General features: G+C 50.7%; 7 protein-coding genes across 7 annotated transcripts; 5 read left to right on the top strand and 2 right to left on the bottom strand.

Moving 5' to 3' along the window:
- Nucleotides 1–217: 217 nt before the first annotated feature.
- CkaCkLH20_11381 (uncharacterized protein) lies at nt 218–874 on the bottom strand (the record flags this gene model as incomplete). Its single annotated transcript, XM_038894095.1, has 1 exon — nt 218–874. One exon carries the CDS (start codon nt 872–874, stop codon nt 218–220), a length of 657 nt encoding a protein of 218 aa, XP_038740673.1.
- Nucleotides 875–1,753: 879 nt separating this feature from the next.
- On the top strand, nt 1,754–5,309 carry CkaCkLH20_11380 (uncharacterized protein; the record flags this gene model as incomplete). Its single annotated transcript, XM_038894094.1, has 4 exons — nt 1,754–1,800; nt 1,849–2,576; nt 2,640–2,851; nt 4,587–5,309. The coding sequence occupies 4 exons, from the start codon at nt 1,754–1,756 to the stop codon at nt 5,307–5,309; spliced, it is 1,710 nt and encodes a 569-aa protein (XP_038740672.1).
- A 1,280-nt stretch (nt 5,310–6,589) lies between these two features.
- CkaCkLH20_11379 (uncharacterized protein) lies at nt 6,590–8,494 on the top strand (the record flags this gene model as incomplete). The annotated part of the gene is made up of 5 exons (XM_038894093.1): nt 6,590–6,862; nt 6,920–7,177; nt 7,235–7,483; nt 7,543–7,855; nt 7,914–8,494. The coding sequence occupies 5 exons, from the start codon at nt 6,590–6,592 to the stop codon at nt 8,492–8,494; spliced, it is 1,674 nt and encodes a 557-aa protein (XP_038740671.1).
- A 600-nt stretch (nt 8,495–9,094) lies between these two features.
- On the top strand, nt 9,095–10,759 carry CkaCkLH20_11378 (uncharacterized protein; the record flags this gene model as incomplete). The annotated part of the gene is made up of 1 exon (XM_038894092.1): nt 9,095–10,759. One exon carries the CDS (start codon nt 9,095–9,097, stop codon nt 10,757–10,759), a length of 1,665 nt encoding a protein of 554 aa, XP_038740670.1.
- Nucleotides 10,760–12,361: 1,602 nt separating this feature from the next.
- CkaCkLH20_11377 (uncharacterized protein) lies at nt 12,362–13,519 on the top strand (the record flags this gene model as incomplete). Its single annotated transcript, XM_038894091.1, has 3 exons — nt 12,362–12,891; nt 12,950–13,176; nt 13,254–13,519. The coding sequence occupies 3 exons, from the start codon at nt 12,362–12,364 to the stop codon at nt 13,517–13,519; spliced, it is 1,023 nt and encodes a 340-aa protein (XP_038740669.1).
- Nucleotides 13,520–13,680: 161 nt separating this feature from the next.
- On the bottom strand, nt 13,681–14,694 carry CkaCkLH20_11376 (uncharacterized protein; the record flags this gene model as incomplete). Its single annotated transcript, XM_038894090.1, has 1 exon — nt 13,681–14,694. One exon carries the CDS (start codon nt 14,692–14,694, stop codon nt 13,681–13,683), a length of 1,014 nt encoding a protein of 337 aa, XP_038740668.1.
- A 1,121-nt stretch (nt 14,695–15,815) lies between these two features.
- On the top strand, nt 15,816–17,087 carry CkaCkLH20_11375 (putative aldo/keto reductase; the record flags this gene model as incomplete). Its single annotated transcript, XM_038894089.1, has 6 exons — nt 15,816–15,974; nt 16,030–16,108; nt 16,161–16,301; nt 16,368–16,481; nt 16,530–16,724; nt 16,792–17,087. 6 exons carry the CDS (start codon nt 15,816–15,818, stop codon nt 17,085–17,087), a joined length of 984 nt encoding a protein of 327 aa, XP_038740667.1.
- Between the last annotated feature and the right edge of the window lie 93 nt (nt 17,088–17,180).

Raw genomic sequence — 17,180 nt, 5'->3', positions numbered from 1 at the left:
CTACCTTCGTCCGCAGAGGCATTCGCGAAATGCGCAACTACTGGGGCGTTTCCACAGCTCCGACGGCTGATCAGGTGTTGGAGATCTTGAGAGATCTAGAGGCTCAGCTGGCCAACTTGGACATTGACACCTCAGGCTTCAATTAAGATGGATGGTTTTGAATATTGCTTGTTTCTACTTCATTCTTTGTATAATAATGATTATTTGGTTTCTCTCACTAGTCCAGCTCTCCATCCCAAGTGATCAGGTGCATGCCACCGACCGTCTCTGGCGCGATGCTGTCCAAGGCACGAGCGGCAAGCTCATTCCACAGCTCCAAAAGACTTCTAGTGGTCATCTTCATCCAGCCAAAGTACCGTTGTCCACCAACTCGCGCGTTCCTCGGTACATAGTTGGCCGCCATGTAGTCCGCTTGCACGCATTTGACCCACGAGTCCGGGCTTCCCAACACCTCGGTGTCAGCTAGTAGGAAGTAGCCGTACTGGGGCGGTCGGGTTGGAGCGTCTGCGTTGAGAGGGGGGCGAGTGTCCCCCGTGTCTGCTGGGTTCAAGAACAGTTGACGAAGCTCATCGATCGACTTGCCCTGCAGAAGTGTGGCGTCCGAACGGAAATCGATGCGGAAGAGATTGAGGAGCTGATCGATAGTCTCCTGTTGATCGTCATCTTCGCGGTGAACATCCAACTCCTCGGCAACCTGAGCTCGGATGTTGGCCAGTAGCGCCTGCCAGTTCTGCTCAGATGACCCGCCATATTCCGTGCGATAGATGGTGAATCCCCAGTTGAGATAGATGGGCGCTGTGTCTGAGTCGGCAACTGAGTCTTCGGTGTCGGGGACGTGCAGTAAGCCGTCGCGGATGTCTTCTAGCATTGTCATGGTTGAGTCTCGTGAGGCGATTAGGTCGGTCTTGTGTGTCTTCGAACTCTCGTCTGATTCGTGAGGAGTGATGGAAGTAAGCAGGCAGAAATGAAAGGATGCGGATCAGCTGGATCAACTGAAATACTTTAGCTCTTCCGGTGACGAGGGATGAAGATGGTGCATGAATTGGGCGAAGTTGAAAGATGGAAGTTGGAAGCTGAAAATAAAACATCACGCCGCACGCGCGGGTGGCAATGTGGAACATTGGACTCACACTCACAGTGCGGAGGTCAATTGCGGAGAACGGAACGGCCCTTACATTTGTCTCAGTGTGAAGTATGCAAGTAAGACAAGACAATAACATCATCTCACAGCCGATGCGATAGTGCTGTCTCGCCGGCATTTTCTTACCTGGATACAATTTTGACAGAACAACATTGGGCATCTATCAGGCTCGTCAGTCAACATGATTCTGGGGGGCAGCAATTGACGAGCTGGTTTAGGTTTGGCAAACATGAGTCTAAGACACCCGATTTCAGTGGAAATTAAGAGACCAGAAGTGAGACGACGGCAAGATCGAGAACTGCAGACTTCCGACATATTTCCACTCAGCGGACTTGGGATCGAAATTGAATCTCACTTTGCGAAAGGTACCGGAATTCGTCCTAGTCTTGCCTGTATGAAGCTTTTCACCCAGTCTCATGAGAGAAACCGAGTTTGGCTCGTGGCTTGCCCAGATGTGACGGGGTAAAATTTCTTGGCTTGAGCTCATGGGAGGCACATATACTTAGTCTCTCATCTTCGCTCATTCTCAAATCAGGATACCTGCGATCGACACTGGTATTTTCTTTCACAGCTGGTTACTCATTGATAACATCATTTCTTGCCATAATCATTATGCGCCTTCTCAAGATTTGTCTGCTGTGGTCTCTCTCGACATGTGGGTATGCATTTGCATCATCACCACATGAGCAAAGACGCGGCGTGCGTAGACAGGACGGTCCTGTGGCACCAGGCACGGCAACCGACTGCACCTTCTACGACACTGCATACGACAATACCTACACTTGCAGTGTCTTCGAAGATAGCTGGGGTCTGTCTCATGCGGACTTCGTAGATTACAACCCCAGCGTCAAAGCCGACTGCAGTGGCATCAAGGTCGGCAACTCATATTGCGTTGAGGTCAACTACGGTCTCCCGCGCCCGACTACAAAGCCAGCCCCCTCCAGTACTACGACCACCTTGAAGCCTACAGAGACAGGCCCGGTGAAGCCCAGCCCGACCCAGGAAGGCCTGATCAAAACCTGCACCAAGTTCTACCGCGCAGTGTCCGGCGACGATTGCAACAAGATTACGACTGCTCAAGGCAACGTTTTCACCCTGGCTGAGTTTGTCTCTTGGAACCCTGCGGTAAAGAGTGACTGTTCAGGTCTCTGGGCGGACACCTACTACTGCGTCGGTATCCCGGGAACACCCACGAAAGCATCAACCACGGAGGCGGCAGCCACTTCAAAGACCTCTACCAAACCAGCCGGGCCTACTCCTACGCAAGACAAGATCGCCTCCAACTGTCAGCGTTATCATCTCGCCAAGTCTGGTGACAGTTGCCAGAAGATTGTTGATCAGTACGGCACTTTCACCCTGGCTCAATTCTATTCCTGGAACCCGGCCGTAGGCTCTTCATGCTCCGGACTCTGGGTCGGTTACTACTACTGCATTGGTGAGCATCTCACCCGAATATTTGGCGAGAGACAAAACTCGGGATCGCTAACACAAGGTGAAGGTATCCCAGGAACGCCGACTAAGAAACCAACTTCTACCACCACCAAGAAGCCACCTGCCAATACCTGCAATCCAGCAGCACCAACACCCACACAGCCAAAGCCGATTTGTGGATGCAAGAAATGGCATAAGGTGAGCAACGGAAATACTTGCGACACGATCATCAAGCAGTACAAAATCACCAAGGCCAACTTCAACAAGTGGAACCCAGACGTGGGTAGTGACTGCAAGACTTTGTGGCTTGGATATTATGTTTGCGTTGGGGTATGATGAGCTTAGTTGAGATGAATAAGGGGAGACGAATGCTTATGCTTGATGGCAGCATGGGGTGCGCCCCTGCCGTTGATCCTTTTTGTCTTCCGTCGTCACAACAGCAATTCAATACATGAAGAAATTCTTTTTTTCTTAGACTCTATCTGGATTATTATCATAATCGAATGATGGAAACTTTATTTCATACTCTGGGCAGTTTCCCTAGTTAACTTCCAGGCTGCCAGGGCTCTGTTGCAGTCTTCCATTTGAGAGCCCAACTGGATAATGCTACAGCTAGAATCAATCGATATTTCATGCAGTTACCACTTTCTCGTGTAAGCGTATCATAATCTCCCGTTCGAGAATTTTGATTCAATATTTCCATCATAACATTCTCTCCAAGTCATATCATGCGCACAGATCTCAAGGAATGGAAACCGTCAAGCTTCTTTATAGAAAAGCGTCTCCGAAAACTGCTCAGGGAGCCTTTGAGGTCACTCGTATGGAAAGAACCTTGAGAGAATCCACTGGCCGAATAGGAACTCAAAACGTCATATGGCTCATTTTGCAGAGCACGCCGATAACAAATGCTAGTGGAGCCATTTATCGCCGTCAAGGTGTTTGATCCAGGCATGAGAGAACTTTAAAATGAACATATATAAACCCGAAGAACGTTGCTCCATAGTGAACCAAGCGTCTACTTACAAAATTTGTATTCATCCCCAAAAAGCTTGTCTCAGATCAAAAGAAAGGGCTGAGCGCAAACCACATTTCTACTATCATAATCTATTTCCTAGACTCCATGAGCCTTGAGCCAGAGCTTAAAGACAGGAAGACCAAGTAAGTAGTGATTCAGTAGAGATCTAATGAACTTGAAAGTAATTATAACGTCCTGTCCACGTAGTTAAGCACTTTCTCAACATTGGCAAAAATGTCTTCTTTGAACGATTTGCCGGTCGAGATTCTTACCAAGATCGCAAGTTACCTAATCGTAAACAAAATCTGTTTTCCCAGCGACAAGATAGAGATTGAGTACGACCCAAATGATGGAGGAAAGGAAAAAGGTGAATATTGGAGCCTTAGCAAGTCGCTGTTACGTCGAAACTATGGACGGGGATTTCAACATCACCACACGACACCAAGTGAGGAGTACAAGTCCCTACTCAACTTGGCGACAGCCTCGAAGCTGTTATCGCAGCCTGCAGAAGAGTGCTTATACCGCCACGCTATTGTGCGTGATCGCTTCTCACAGCATATATGCAACTTGCTCACAACTCTGGCCGGGTCGAAAAGCCACCTTCAGCCGCGCATGAAAGCGTTGATGGTCGAATATACGTCTCAACAGACACGTGGCGAAGTGTTGGGAACCAAAGACTGGCAAGAAGGTGTTCAAAAAAGTCTGATTCCTGGAATGCGAAATATGGCGACGCTGCGCTGCTTGGATCTGAAACGGTCGGATCGCAACCGCCAGTTTCATTTCGAAGAATGGTACGAAGTCCTACCGCAACTACCAGCGTTGCGCAAACTGTCGTTAAGACAATTTCAACGATTGGATTGGCAGTTCCCTGAGTTGCCGCAAGTGCAGGAAGCGCACTTCTATTCGTGTCACACGAGCCGGCTACCCAGACCTATGTGTCTAGCATTGAATATCACCCCTCAGGACAGCGTAAGGTCCGGGATCGTGTCAGTTTTTCAGAAACTACCAGCCCTCCACACCCTTGTTGTCACCGAAAGCTTCTTTGGAGGAGTTCCAGAAGAAGCCTTTGAGCCTTTTGAGAATACGTTGGAGACGCTGGCTTGGATGGGTGCTGCGGGTGACCCCGGCTGTCAACAGCCCATCCGCCGTCTGAAGAACCTGAAGCACCTGAAGGTCGACAACATCGAACACCTTATGAGCAAAGAGTTCGAGCTTTCGGTTCCCGGAAATCTGGCATGTATTATGGAGACGATCGAGCTTGCGTTGAACAATATGTCGGGAAGGGATCACGACTTCTGGGATTTTGGGGCATTTCGTTCCGAAAGTGAGCTACGTTTTCTGGAACGACTTTTGACTGCGCTCGAGAGGATTTGTCGGTATTCGTGCGCCATGCTGCGGGTAATCGATATACGTTGCTACCCTCCTAAGCATCTTATCGACCTGGAAGACGAAGATTATGAACGTTGGAATCGGGCGCGGGAAATGCTTGATGCTTCTCGACTCCGGCTTGAAAACATGGGCGTCAAACTACTTCATGACGAGATTGAGATTCCCGTTGATCAGTCTGCGAGTGAATCGGAAGATGATGACGAAGAGTCTATGGACGAACAGTATGGCGCTGTCACAAATGCATGGGGCAACTGGAGGCCATACCAAGGAACAGGACATACATTGGGTGAAAATGAGCCCGGCGTCAATGATGAGCGGGATCCTTACGTTTAAGCATAAGGATTAGACTTGGGAGAAACACGATCAGTGTATTGAGAAAGGGTTGGAATGGTCGTCTTTCTGTTCGTTCGTCAAGAGAGGCAAATGCCACGAGATAGAACCGATTTCACTGAATGGGGACTTTGCATAATTGTAATACAAGGCCCTGCATAATCAATGGCACGGTTACATCCAGAGTTGGCCGACTGCCGAACTGCATCATGCGGAAGATCCAGCCATCACATGCTGTAACTCTTGAACATTGAGATTGGAGCCACCATGCGTAAGTCGATAATCTGTGCCCAAAATATCCATTGACATCGTTTCGAGTGACCACCGCTTACCCCGGATTGGGAGCACGCCAACATCGGCCCTTTCTACTGCCTGCGGATAGACGGATGATTGTTATTGAAACGAAGCGCCCCAATGGATGGAGATGGTCACGATGGGAGTTACGGATGTCGCGGGAGGAAACAAGACGTCGAGTTTTCTCATCATGTTTCGATGACGTTCGGAGCTCGTGTCCGTGTAGCCGCGGCAAGTGATGAACCTTCCCTAACCCAGAGGCTAACCAATCCGGGACTCTACGCCGAGAACATCCTGGGGTCAAACGGGCCGGCGCGGCTTAGCCTTTTGAAAATATTTGCTAAACATTACTATTCCACTCTCACTCGTTTATGACAGGACAACAGGGCCGCCGGAGTTGCAGTCATTACGGAGAGCGGCCGAAAACAGAATAGTGATCAGAGGAAAAGCAAGGCAAAGAAAGTTGCTAAACAGCGAAAGAACTCCACAAACCAACCTCCATATGCACGTCTAGGCCTGTCGTCATGGCACCTGACCAAGCTGATGCCCGAACCTTTCTCGTGCCCACAGCAGTAGGCGATCCCCGCGGGGAGCTTGTCAACCTGCCAGCTGGAGTCCGAGTACTCCAATGCCCGGAACCTTCCTTTTATGGTCACTATTCCGACAGAAAATGCAAAAAAAGGCGCGATGAACGTGAGGAGACATTGCGGAGTAGGAGCCAGGTCCCCTGTTCGTGTCTGGGGATGTTTGGGGTCATCCGGGGTAATGATAGGTGGGAGATTCCCCTCATGCGGAGGCGGGGAGCGAAGGTGAGCCCCGTATTATGCGCACCAATGAGATATGATATGTGGACTGAGATTCGCCGTCTAGTATAAGAACAATACCCCAACTTTGGAGATTCCTTGGCTGTGCCTCTTGTCGCTCTTGGCTGTCTCTTGTTTCGTCTTGGCTTTGTCGATTATTCCCTTGGCTTTCACACTGCGCAGCGAATGATTCCCAATATGTCGACGGGTATCATCGAGCCCAAAGATGGTGGGCATGACAGTGATCTCACTAGGCACGACAGTGCTACCTTCGACGAGAAACATGACCCCCACGCCGCTCAACATGTCGATGCGGCGAACTCCAAGGTCTTGGCAGACTCGGATCTCATGAACGATGCTTTCGAGGGCGAGAATGAGGAGCACGGCCAGGGGTTGTGGCAGGCTGTCAAGACACACCCCAAGGCCTGTTTCTGGGCCTTCATTATGTGCTTCACTATTGTAAGTAAATGTCGGGTCATGGCGTGTGCGAAACGCAGGCTAATTCATACTCATCAGGTTATGGAATCGTTCGATATGTTCTTGAACGGCAACTTTGTCGCACAAAGAGCCTTCCAGCAAAGATACGGAGTCGACGTTGGCGGTGGTGAAAAGGCCATCGAGACCAAATGGCAGAGTGCCCTCTTCCAAGCCGGCCAATGTGGTGCATTCGTTGGTGTATTCTTGGCCGGACCCGTTGTGAACAAGTTCGGCTACCGCCTGACCACAATGTTCGCCCTCATCCTCATGAACGCAACCATTTTCGTCTCCTTTTTTGTGAGTCACCCGTTCTTACACTCCGAAGTTGCTAGTTTGCTGACTGAGTCTTCTCAGGCCAACTCTCTCGAAGTGCTCACTGTTGGTCAAGCTCTGGAAGGCATTCCTTGGGGATTCTTCATCGCCATTGGTCCCGCTTACGCCTCCGAGATTGTCCCTCTCGCTCTTCGTGGTGCTTGCACGGCTACCTTGCAAATGAGTTGGTCCATTGGCTCCATTGTGGTTGCCGGTGCCACTCTGGGCTACAACAAGCGCATGGATGAATGGGCTTGGCGAGCGCCTCTTGCTCTGCAGTGGATGTTTCCCGTAAGGCTTTCTCTGCATCCAATACATACATCTGTGAAACTGACACTGGGCTTGAACAGACCCCGCTCATGGTTATTCTCTGGTTCGCCCCCGAATCACCGTGGTGGCTCATTCGCCGTGGGCGTAAGGATGAGGCGCTGCGTTCTGTCAAGCGCCTTGGGCCCTCTGGGGCTACGGCTGAGCAAGCTACGAGGAAGCTTGCTATGATTGAGCGTACTGTTGAGATTGAGTCTCAGATGGGCGGTACCCCTACTCTGCTGGACTTGTTCAAGGGTGTTGATCTGAGGCGAACCGCCATCACTTGCTTGATGTACGCCTCGCAGAACTTTGCTGGTAACTTGATTGCCAACCAAGCGACCTTCTTCTTTGAGCGTAGGCGCACCCCCAGCCCCATGCAAATTCGCAGTCAGATACCTAACTCCTTTTCTAGAAGCCGGCATGTCTCACGACCGCGCCTTCGACCTGAACCTCATCAACTCTTGCCTCCAGTTCTTCGCCAACGGTCTGTCGTGGCCCTTGACCGCTTGGTTTGGTCGCAGAACTATCTACCTTTGGGGTACCGCCGTTAATGTCACACTGCTCATTATTCTCGGTGTCTGCGCCTCCATCAAGCAGAGCGACGCCACCAACTACGCACAAGCTGTCCTCGGCATTCTGATCTCCTTCGTCTTCGCCGGGGCCATGGGACCGATCTCATACACCATCATTGCCGAGACGTCCGCTGTCAGACTCCGTGCTCTCAGCACCGCTGTGGGCCGTGCTGCCTACTACGTTGCCGAGATCCCCATGATCTACTTGGCATCGCAGCTTCTCAACCCCACCGGCTGGAACGTTGCAGGCAAGTGCGGTTACGTATGGGGAGGAACTGCTCTTATCTGCTGGATCACTGCCTACTTCGGCCTTCCTGAGCTCAAGCACCGCTCTTACCGTGAGACAGATATCTTGTTCAACCGCAAAATCTCTGCCAGGAAGTTCAAGACTACTGTCATCAAGGTTACGGACAACGAGTAAGACGACATGCTTCGATTGTCGAGTTTCTGTACAACAGTCAAGATATAGAGGGTCTTTCCTTGATTAGATAGAAGCTAGAATCTAGAAGTTCCAGGACTGGCTCCCTCGGTGCCAACAGATGTATCTGTATAATACATAATCGCATTTACACCTAATTCAGCTCATGCATCAAGGGTTAATTGAACTATTGCTTAAAAACTCCGTGGCACTGTGAAATACCGTCAACTTATACTTCACATGACATAAAGCTCACTGGAGCCATGTAGGAATTGCTTAAGTTGTTGATTTAACACCCACATGCCATCTTCTCAAGAGGCATCGATGTTCCCAGCATCGAAAGACTCAGCGAAACCGAGCATCAATAGAACTTATCCGACTAAGTGACCGGAGAACGTAAATACTCTCAGTCAATGCCGTCGGACTTCCCATCACAGGGATACTGATCTCAGCCTGTTACAAACTCTAAACCTTGTCATGTGCGGCAGCGTACTGTCTTACCCCAACAGTATAAGACCTCGAAAAGTCGCACCATTTCGCGCTCACGGCAGCGTCCCATAACCCCTCATCCCAGATATTCCATCTAATTCGAGCGTCGTCCAAATGGAACTGACCTACCCTGATATCGTGCGTCGGCTTTACGACCTCGAACGTCTTGCCGAGCCACCGGAGGCGGAGGAGCGCGGCGGGTGCATGTCAAGCTATGATCGAGCTTCTCGGTACGATCCGGAAACAGACACCTACATTGACTGGGATGCCAACGACGATGGGCGAGGCATTATCCGTGAGGAAGGGGAGTGGGTAGTTGCCTTCGAGCAAGATGGCCCAGGCGTTATCTGGCGGACGTGGTCGGCAATGCCTGATGTCGGTCGCATCCAGGTCTTCATCGACGACAAGGATGACGACAAGCCCGTGATTGACATGCCTTTCCGGGACTTTTTCGATCGGTTTCAAGGCATGCCGCTCAACTTCCCGTCCATCGCACCCACGTTGTCTCGCGGTCGCAACAGCTTCATCCCCATTCCGTACAACAACTACGCGAAAGTCCGCCTCGGGCCCGGCTGGGGTTCTTATTATCACTTCACATATACCGGATTCCCCAAGGATACTAAGCTGCCTCGCTTTAATGGGAATTTCGACCGGGAAGCATGTCTGGCTCTCGCCGCTGCTGACCGCGAGCTTGGCCGACGCGGATGGTCTGCGCTCCCAAGGAGCAAGGACGACACCTTGGAGACACTCACCGTCACCATACCACCAGGAAAGACGCAGGCCGTACGGGAGATTATCGGAAACAGAGCCATCACTGGCATGCGCGTTGTCCCGTTAGGACTACCAGACTCTGCTCAGGACACAGCTCAAATACTGCGAGAGCTTGTGTTCGAGATTACGTGGGATAACGACAAGTCCCCAAGCGTCTGGGCTCCCCTCGGAGACTTTTTCGGCAGTGTTCCTGGTCTTCAGACCTACAGATCTCTGACACAGGGATCGACAGATGGCGGAGGCTTCTACAGTCATTGGTTCATGCCATTCTCCGACCGCGCCTTGATGAAGGTCACAAACGATGGGAAGAAGGAGGCCAAGCTCTTTCTCACCATCTGTCATCGTCCGTTGGAGATATCGGCGAAGGACATGTTGCGTTTCCACGCCAAGTGGCACCGAGATGTTTTCCTTGAGCGACCCATCAGCCAAGGGCGGGACATCGACTGGCCCATCTTGATACTGGATGACGGACCGGGCCGTTTCTGCGGTGTCCAGATGCACGTCTGGAATCACTGGCAAGAGCCGAAGGTACCGGCAAAAGACTGGTGGTATGGAGTTGGAGGCGAGAAGTCAATCGATTGGTGGTGGGGAGAAGGTGACGAGAAGTTCTTCGTCGACGGAGAAAAGTTTCCGTCTACCTTTGGAACGGGCTCCGAAGATTATGTCGGCTACGCATGGGCGGCAGAGCCCCCATTTCCAACGTTCGACAGCGCCTACGCTTGCCAGCCGTTCGTTGAACTCGACGCCAATGGCCATACCTCAGTTTGCCGGTTCCATGTGTGTGACAACGTGCCCTTCCACAAGAGCTTTGAGGCATACATCGAGAAATACAAGCCGAACAATTGGGGGCCAGGTAATGAGTGCCTGTACGCCGTGGTTGCTTACTGGTATCAAAGGGCTGGAGGTTCGGATGCCTACGAAAGAGTGCCGATGAAAGACCGATACGTCGATCACTCAGTCCAATCCGATCCACAGAATAAGGAGATTGGCGGTAAAGACGAGCTGTGAAGGAATCAGCGAAGCGGGAAGTCGACCAATGCTGTGTATTTTCCTAGTTAATCCGAAATAGGCAGTCAATTACGACGCCCTTGTCATTCATTTGCGGGATCGTGCTTAGTGTCCTTCAAAGTTTCGAGTCAATCCTTCAGACTTCGACCATGTCCGCTTACTGACGAGAGAGGACTGGGATGGGTTGATAAAATCGCCAAGAGCGCCTTCAAAGACCGAGCGGCGGCCAGGAAACTCAGAGTCTAGAAGATATGTCACCTATCTAACGAACCTCCGAGTGTTTCTAAATTTGCACGTTACACGTCAAACTCTCCGAGGTTTTCAATTTTGTACTCTTATCTGACCCTCAAATTCTTTCTTCTTCATGTAACGGATCTTTCAGCGCAGAAGTTGCCGTTCAGACGATCTTTACAACGTTGAACAGATGATAGGTTTCACCCACCACACACGTACTACACAGCAAACCAACAGTCCGGGACCCGGAGAATACTTGGCAGGGGCTTGCTAGGTTCAAGCAGAAAAGTGCAGAACAAGCTTTTTGGGGACGGCATGGGTGACGCTAGACTGACGGCTAGCCGCGCGGATGTGACCCTCAATGATTGCCCCGGCTTGCCAGACTCATCGACCAGTGATTCAATTTGTCAATCGAGGAATCGAGGACCAGGATTAACCCAGGAGTTCATCTTGAGGCGGACACGCTTTTTGTCCGATGATTGTCGTTTGCCGACTCATGACTGAGGGCACAAGGTGTCGTCTGCGGGGGACGGATTCATCCTATGAGCTAGCCCCAGTCAGACGGGATATGCGGAGTGCGAATGTTTCAGTACGAAAGTCAATATCATGAGTTGAACTACGTTGTGGGGGTGCGCCTTACACGACCATGGAGGCGTGCTTTTCGGCACTCCCCGGCCAGCAGCGCTCAGCGCGGTGTCTTTATGAAACGATTAGAGGTATTTTGACATTTCTCGTGAACTGATTAATAGGCTCAGCCCCGAAACTCAAGTCCATATACCCATGACAAGAAACTCTAGGCTAGTTCCTAGTCTAAAGGTTGACGGAGCGTTGATGACAAAGTTCGATTACGCCAGCCACTGTTTGGTATGCGTTATATAGGATCCAATCCAGTGATCGTTCACGATGATGAAGTATGTGTTCCAGTATGACCAACTCAAGATGATGTTATCGACGAGGAGCTTTTCCGTTCCAGCGAGAGAGGCACGTATAGTGTACCTAAGCTGCCTCAGTTGTGTCGTTATTTTGGTAGTCTTTTTTAGCTACAACTTGTGGCCGCGAGTCGGTCTACTATCATCAGAGATTTCCAACAGCCATGCGAAAACGAAACCCCAGTTGCAAGTTCCCTTCGGACCCAGTGTCTCCATCGACGGCTCGGAGCATAATGAGTCGTCCTTGTCGCTGATCACGGGAGGCACTAAGCTGCCGAGACCAACCGAACTTAGCGGATCAAAATACGCCATCATACTTCCAACATATGTATGAACCTCAACTAGGCTTCGCAGACGACTAACGACCTGATGAATTGCTGACTTTGTTTGAAAACAGACAAAACACATTCCTCTGGCGATCGAATTTCTCCAATCTTTCATGTGTCCCTGTACCGACTACCAGGAGATTGATATCCATGTCATCGTATCTGACTCTGGCGAGGTGGAACTTTTCCAAGATGCCCTAAATGGGCTGAAGAGCTGTGGCAAACGATTCAGCATTTTCAAGACGCCAGCATCAAACGTCAACCAACCGAAACCGAAAGTCAACATCGTTAATCTCTTCGATATTTTGTCTCCCGCTTTCCATGCGCTGACGACGGGAAACATCACCCGCGAGGACACCTCGGCACTTCTGAGAGAGCGCGGCAAGTACCAATACCAAACCATCAAGAAGATGGCAGCGGCGATGGAGCTCAAGTACAACTGGGCGCTCTGGCTGGACTCCGAGGCGATTGCGGTTCAGCCATTCAGCATGAGACACACGTTCGACAGTTACATCCGAAAGCCGACGATATGGAGGTCGAAGATGACCAACACCGATTTCATGAGAATGAACATCGGAGGGGCAGCAAATGTGCTGAACCGTGATATCGAGTCCTTCGGTCAGAGGTACTGGAATTTAGAAAGGTATGATGGCTAGAAAAGCACTCATAGAAGCTATTGCTGACCCCATGGTGTCATATAGCGTCGAGTGGATGTTCGAAAAAGCGGTAGTCGACGATCTCGTCAAGTACGTGGAAAACGAGCACAATCAGGATTTCTGGACCACATGGGCGACGAAGGGATCTCCGTTTGAGGTCAATCTTTACAACATGCACGTTCAAGCTCGAAAGCTGGAGACAACAGATGCTCTGTTCGCGAAGTATTTGATCATTGAGACAGAAATGGAGATGGAAAAGTTTGGGTTCTTAGGTAAGTAAGGTTGAAAACATACCCAACAGCCTTCTAGCCAATTTAGACACTCAGAGGCTGACGTTTTGCTATTTTAGGACGGGCGAAGGCGATTATTGATACCATGGTAGGCACGGGGCTTCTTGAGAGAGGCTATGAGCTCTTCCAAGCTTCCGAGATTGTACCAGGCTTCTCCTCGATGCTACAAAAGTACGACCAGAGGCTTTTCCGTATCGACGAACTGGACATCGCGCCGCCGGAGGTCATTGATAAGTTTCTGTTGGACACGCCCATAGACATCCTCTGCTCGGGTGCACCGCCATTGCATGCCTGGTGGGAAAAGCGGAAGAAAAGCATCGGATAGCGTTGCTGCATCAATCAAATACCCCAACTTTTAGTCATTCACGCTTAGCCAAATCAGAAAGATATTCTTAACCTTTGTTTCGTACTTGCGCATGTTGACTGGGTGACGTAGCAAATTAATCCATGTTACCAGATAGCTACATAAGACCAGGCTCAAAGCCCTTAGATACACTGGAGATTGACTCTAGCAACGTGGCCTACAGTACCATTTCCATTCGCCACGCCGCCTGTGACATACAGCAGTCCTTCCGGTCGGAACATATCAACGGCTACAGAAGACGCAGCTGACAGCAAAGGCGATGAAGCAAGAACGGTCTGTCCGCCCTTGATGACATCGATCTCAAGAACCTCTCGAGGTCCGTTCGTCGCAACATAAGCCCGTTTTCCGTCTTTCGAAAGGGTAAAATCGTCACCAAAGGTTATGTTGGAGGCGAGAGTCTCGACCGGCCCAATTGCCGACCCATCAGCAAGAGAAATGGTGACTCTGGCGAATAAACCCTGGTCCAAGCTCACGAAGTAAAGGTTGTTTCCGCGGATCCGAATACCGTTCACGCCGATGCTAAGTCCGGAGGCCAAAGGTGCCATCTCAGGCTCTTCGAGGACTGTGTCGAAATCTCCAGTCTCGACATTCAATAGGGAAACTGTCCCCAGGGCGGAGTCAGAAATGAGAAGATGCGCGGTGTCGTTGGCGGCGAGACGACTCATGCCGTTGAGCTGGAGAGCCTGGGGGATCCGCCGAACCAATGAGACCTCCGCAGGCTGGGTGACAGTGCCGTTTCGGGAGATCTGGGACTTTCGCAGATCGACTTTCCACACGCCGTTTGAGTTCTCGGTAGCCGTTAGGTTCGATCCGACGACGTAGAAGATGTCGTGCTCCAACTCGGAGATACCCAGCAGGCCGGTGACATCAGCTATTTCAGCAATAGCAGTTGGTGGATGTTCGTTCTTTGGAGATAGCTGGTACAGAGTAGGCGAGTTGACGGAGGAAACGAGGATGTTGCCGTTGCTGCGTATGGCGAGGTTTTCGAGGGACGTGGTGCCGGGGACCGTGTGAAGCGTGGTGACGTTTCCGGCTATCCGTTGATCACACTGGGCTGTGGGCACAGATTCGACGGCGGCAAGTAGAGATGTGACCACCAGGCCCAGGGCCTGAATCGTACGGTTACGAATAAACATTACGGGTAGCAGAGTCGAGAAGAAATGGCTTGTTGTCTGAAGAAGTCATGTTGGGTTGTTGGGGGTTTAAATCAGCTGCGTTAAGATGCAGCACGAGCTAGATAAGAGAGAATGCTGTTTGGACAATCCACTATGTTATATTAAGTGCCCACAGCAAATGAGGGTGGACACGAGTTCAGTCGACGACTCCGGGCATTGGGCAACAGCGGTTTTAATCAACTAAATCCGTAGATCCTCAGATGGTCGCGGCCGAAGGAGTTGGTTATCCTGCTTCAACACAGACCATAGGCCATGACAGCATGAGACGGGCACTCTTATGATCAATGCCAATTGAAAGCATGACAGCCAAAGCAAGCGTGAGCTGTGACGGAATCAAATCCAATTAAACGACTTTCTGAGTTCAAGCGTACAAGATCATACCTATGGCTATGCCGTTGAAAACTTGAATAGACGGCAGTCTTTGGCGATAACTATGATGGAGCGGCATCTTGAGGTGACAACCGGGCAATAGAACCTAGAGGCCCATTCTTGACTCACGGACAGGGTTAGCCACAGATCATGTCGAATGTTCATACTAGAAGCTTCCAAGAAACCGATGGGGGGAAATGTCTTGGGCTCAGCCAGCTTGGAAGGGTTGAAGTTCGGCGGAAGATTTCTATCCGCGGACATCAACGACTAGATACTCGCATAGAGCCCCAAAACAGCTGACCGATGATGCAAATTTTGCACCACGCTCTTCGCGAATCAATCTTAAATCCATGCCACCGGAGACAAGTTTTAAATCCGCCTAGAAAACATCGGCGTTGGTGAACTGATTCATGGGCCCCACTCCGTCTTGCGGGAGATAGTCCTGCTTCCCGCTAAGTGGCGCCGCCGCCCGGGATGTCAGCGACCTGCATCTTATCGCCGGAACTCCGTCGATGCTTGAAACCACTGTCCCATCCACCCACTTTACGTCATCGCGAGAGCTTCAGTTGTTGAAGCCAGCCGTATATATCAGAAGCCATGTTCGCAACGATTTCAAAGCGAGAGCGATCGGAACCCTTGATACCAACAAATCCTTGAGACTCTGCTCTATACTCAACTTCATTCCAACAAAAAACAAAATCAACGATATCACAATGGTCAAGACACTGCCTTTTGCTGACATTCAGGTCCCATCCCCGGGCTTCGGTGCCATGGGTATCAGCTTCGGTCTGGGAAGCAACTTGACCCTCGAGGAAGCCGAGCCTGTTCTCCTGAAAGCCATCGAACTTGGATGCACCTTCTGGGACACTGCTGTATGTCGTAAAGAAGAAGACTGTTTTGATATAAGTACGCTAACTTGTGGACTAGGTCGTTTACCAGGCCGGAGTCAACGAGAAGCTTCTGGGAGACTTCATCAGAAAACACAACGTTCGCGACAAGGTCTTCCGTGAGTAAGACACTTCCACTCATTTTTATCAGTCTAACCAGTCGTCTTGCAGTTGCCTCAAAGTGCGGTTTCGATGTGTTTGGAAGCGGTGGTGTCACAAACTCCGCGTCTCACATCAAGGAGTACATTGAGGGCACCATCGAAAGACTCGGATTTACTCCCGACCTCTACTACCTTCACCGTATTGACCCTAGTGAGTGGCTAATGACCGTTGAAGATTCTCGTTTGTTCGATACAGCTCGCTAATTTAGCCCAACAGAGACACCGCTCGAAGAATCGATTCCGGCTCTCGATGAGATTCGCAAAGCCGGCAAGACCAAGTACATCGGTCTCTCTGAGTGTTCTGCCGCCACGCTGCGCAAGGCCAACTCAAGTAGGTTTTGCAAACCTGTTTCAAAGTATTGAAGCTAAGCAAATAAAGTTGCCAAGATCGACGCTGTTCAGGCAGAGTACTCCGCTTTCGAGACTCTCCACGAGACCGACGGACTCATCGACACCGCCAAGGAGTTGGGGGTGGCGTACGTAGCCTACAGCCCTCTGGGTCACGGCTGGCTCGTGGATGACTTCCAGTACAAGAGTCCTGATGACTTTGCCCCCAACGACTTCCGCCGAAGTGGTAAGTTTTCTCCTTATTTGTATTGCTAGCGCACGAGTGGCATTGTGCTAACTTCAATCGATCACAGTACCCAAGTTCCAGGGAGAGAACTTCTACAAGAACAAGGCCATCGTCGACGAGATCAAGAAGCTTGCGGAGAAGAAGGGCTGCACTCTGCCCCAGATTGCGCTGGCCTGGGTCGCTGCTCAGGGCATGATTGCTATCCCAGGAACCACCAAGGCCAAGAGACTAGAGGAGAACTGGGCTTCCCGAGACATTGAGTTGACCGAAGAAGAGAAAAAGGAAATGAGGAGAATTATCGATGCTGCGAAGCCTCACGGGAATAGATATGCCCCTGCTCAGCAAGCAATGGTTGGACACTAGACAAAGTCGGGCCCTGGAACCAAAATAGAGGTACCCAATTCCGTCACAAATGGCGCATTTTGAAATGTAGTCTCTTTGATGGGAGTCTCCATC

Source organism: Colletotrichum karsti (genome assembly GCF_011947395.1).
Source record: "Colletotrichum karsti strain CkLH20 chromosome Unknown Scaffold47, whole genome shotgun sequence".
NCBI classification, from domain to species: Eukaryota; Fungi; Ascomycota; class Sordariomycetes; order Glomerellales; family Glomerellaceae; genus Colletotrichum; species Colletotrichum karsti.
Note: the sequence above shows the minus strand (reverse complement) of the source record. Positions and strands in the feature narration are given on the sequence as shown.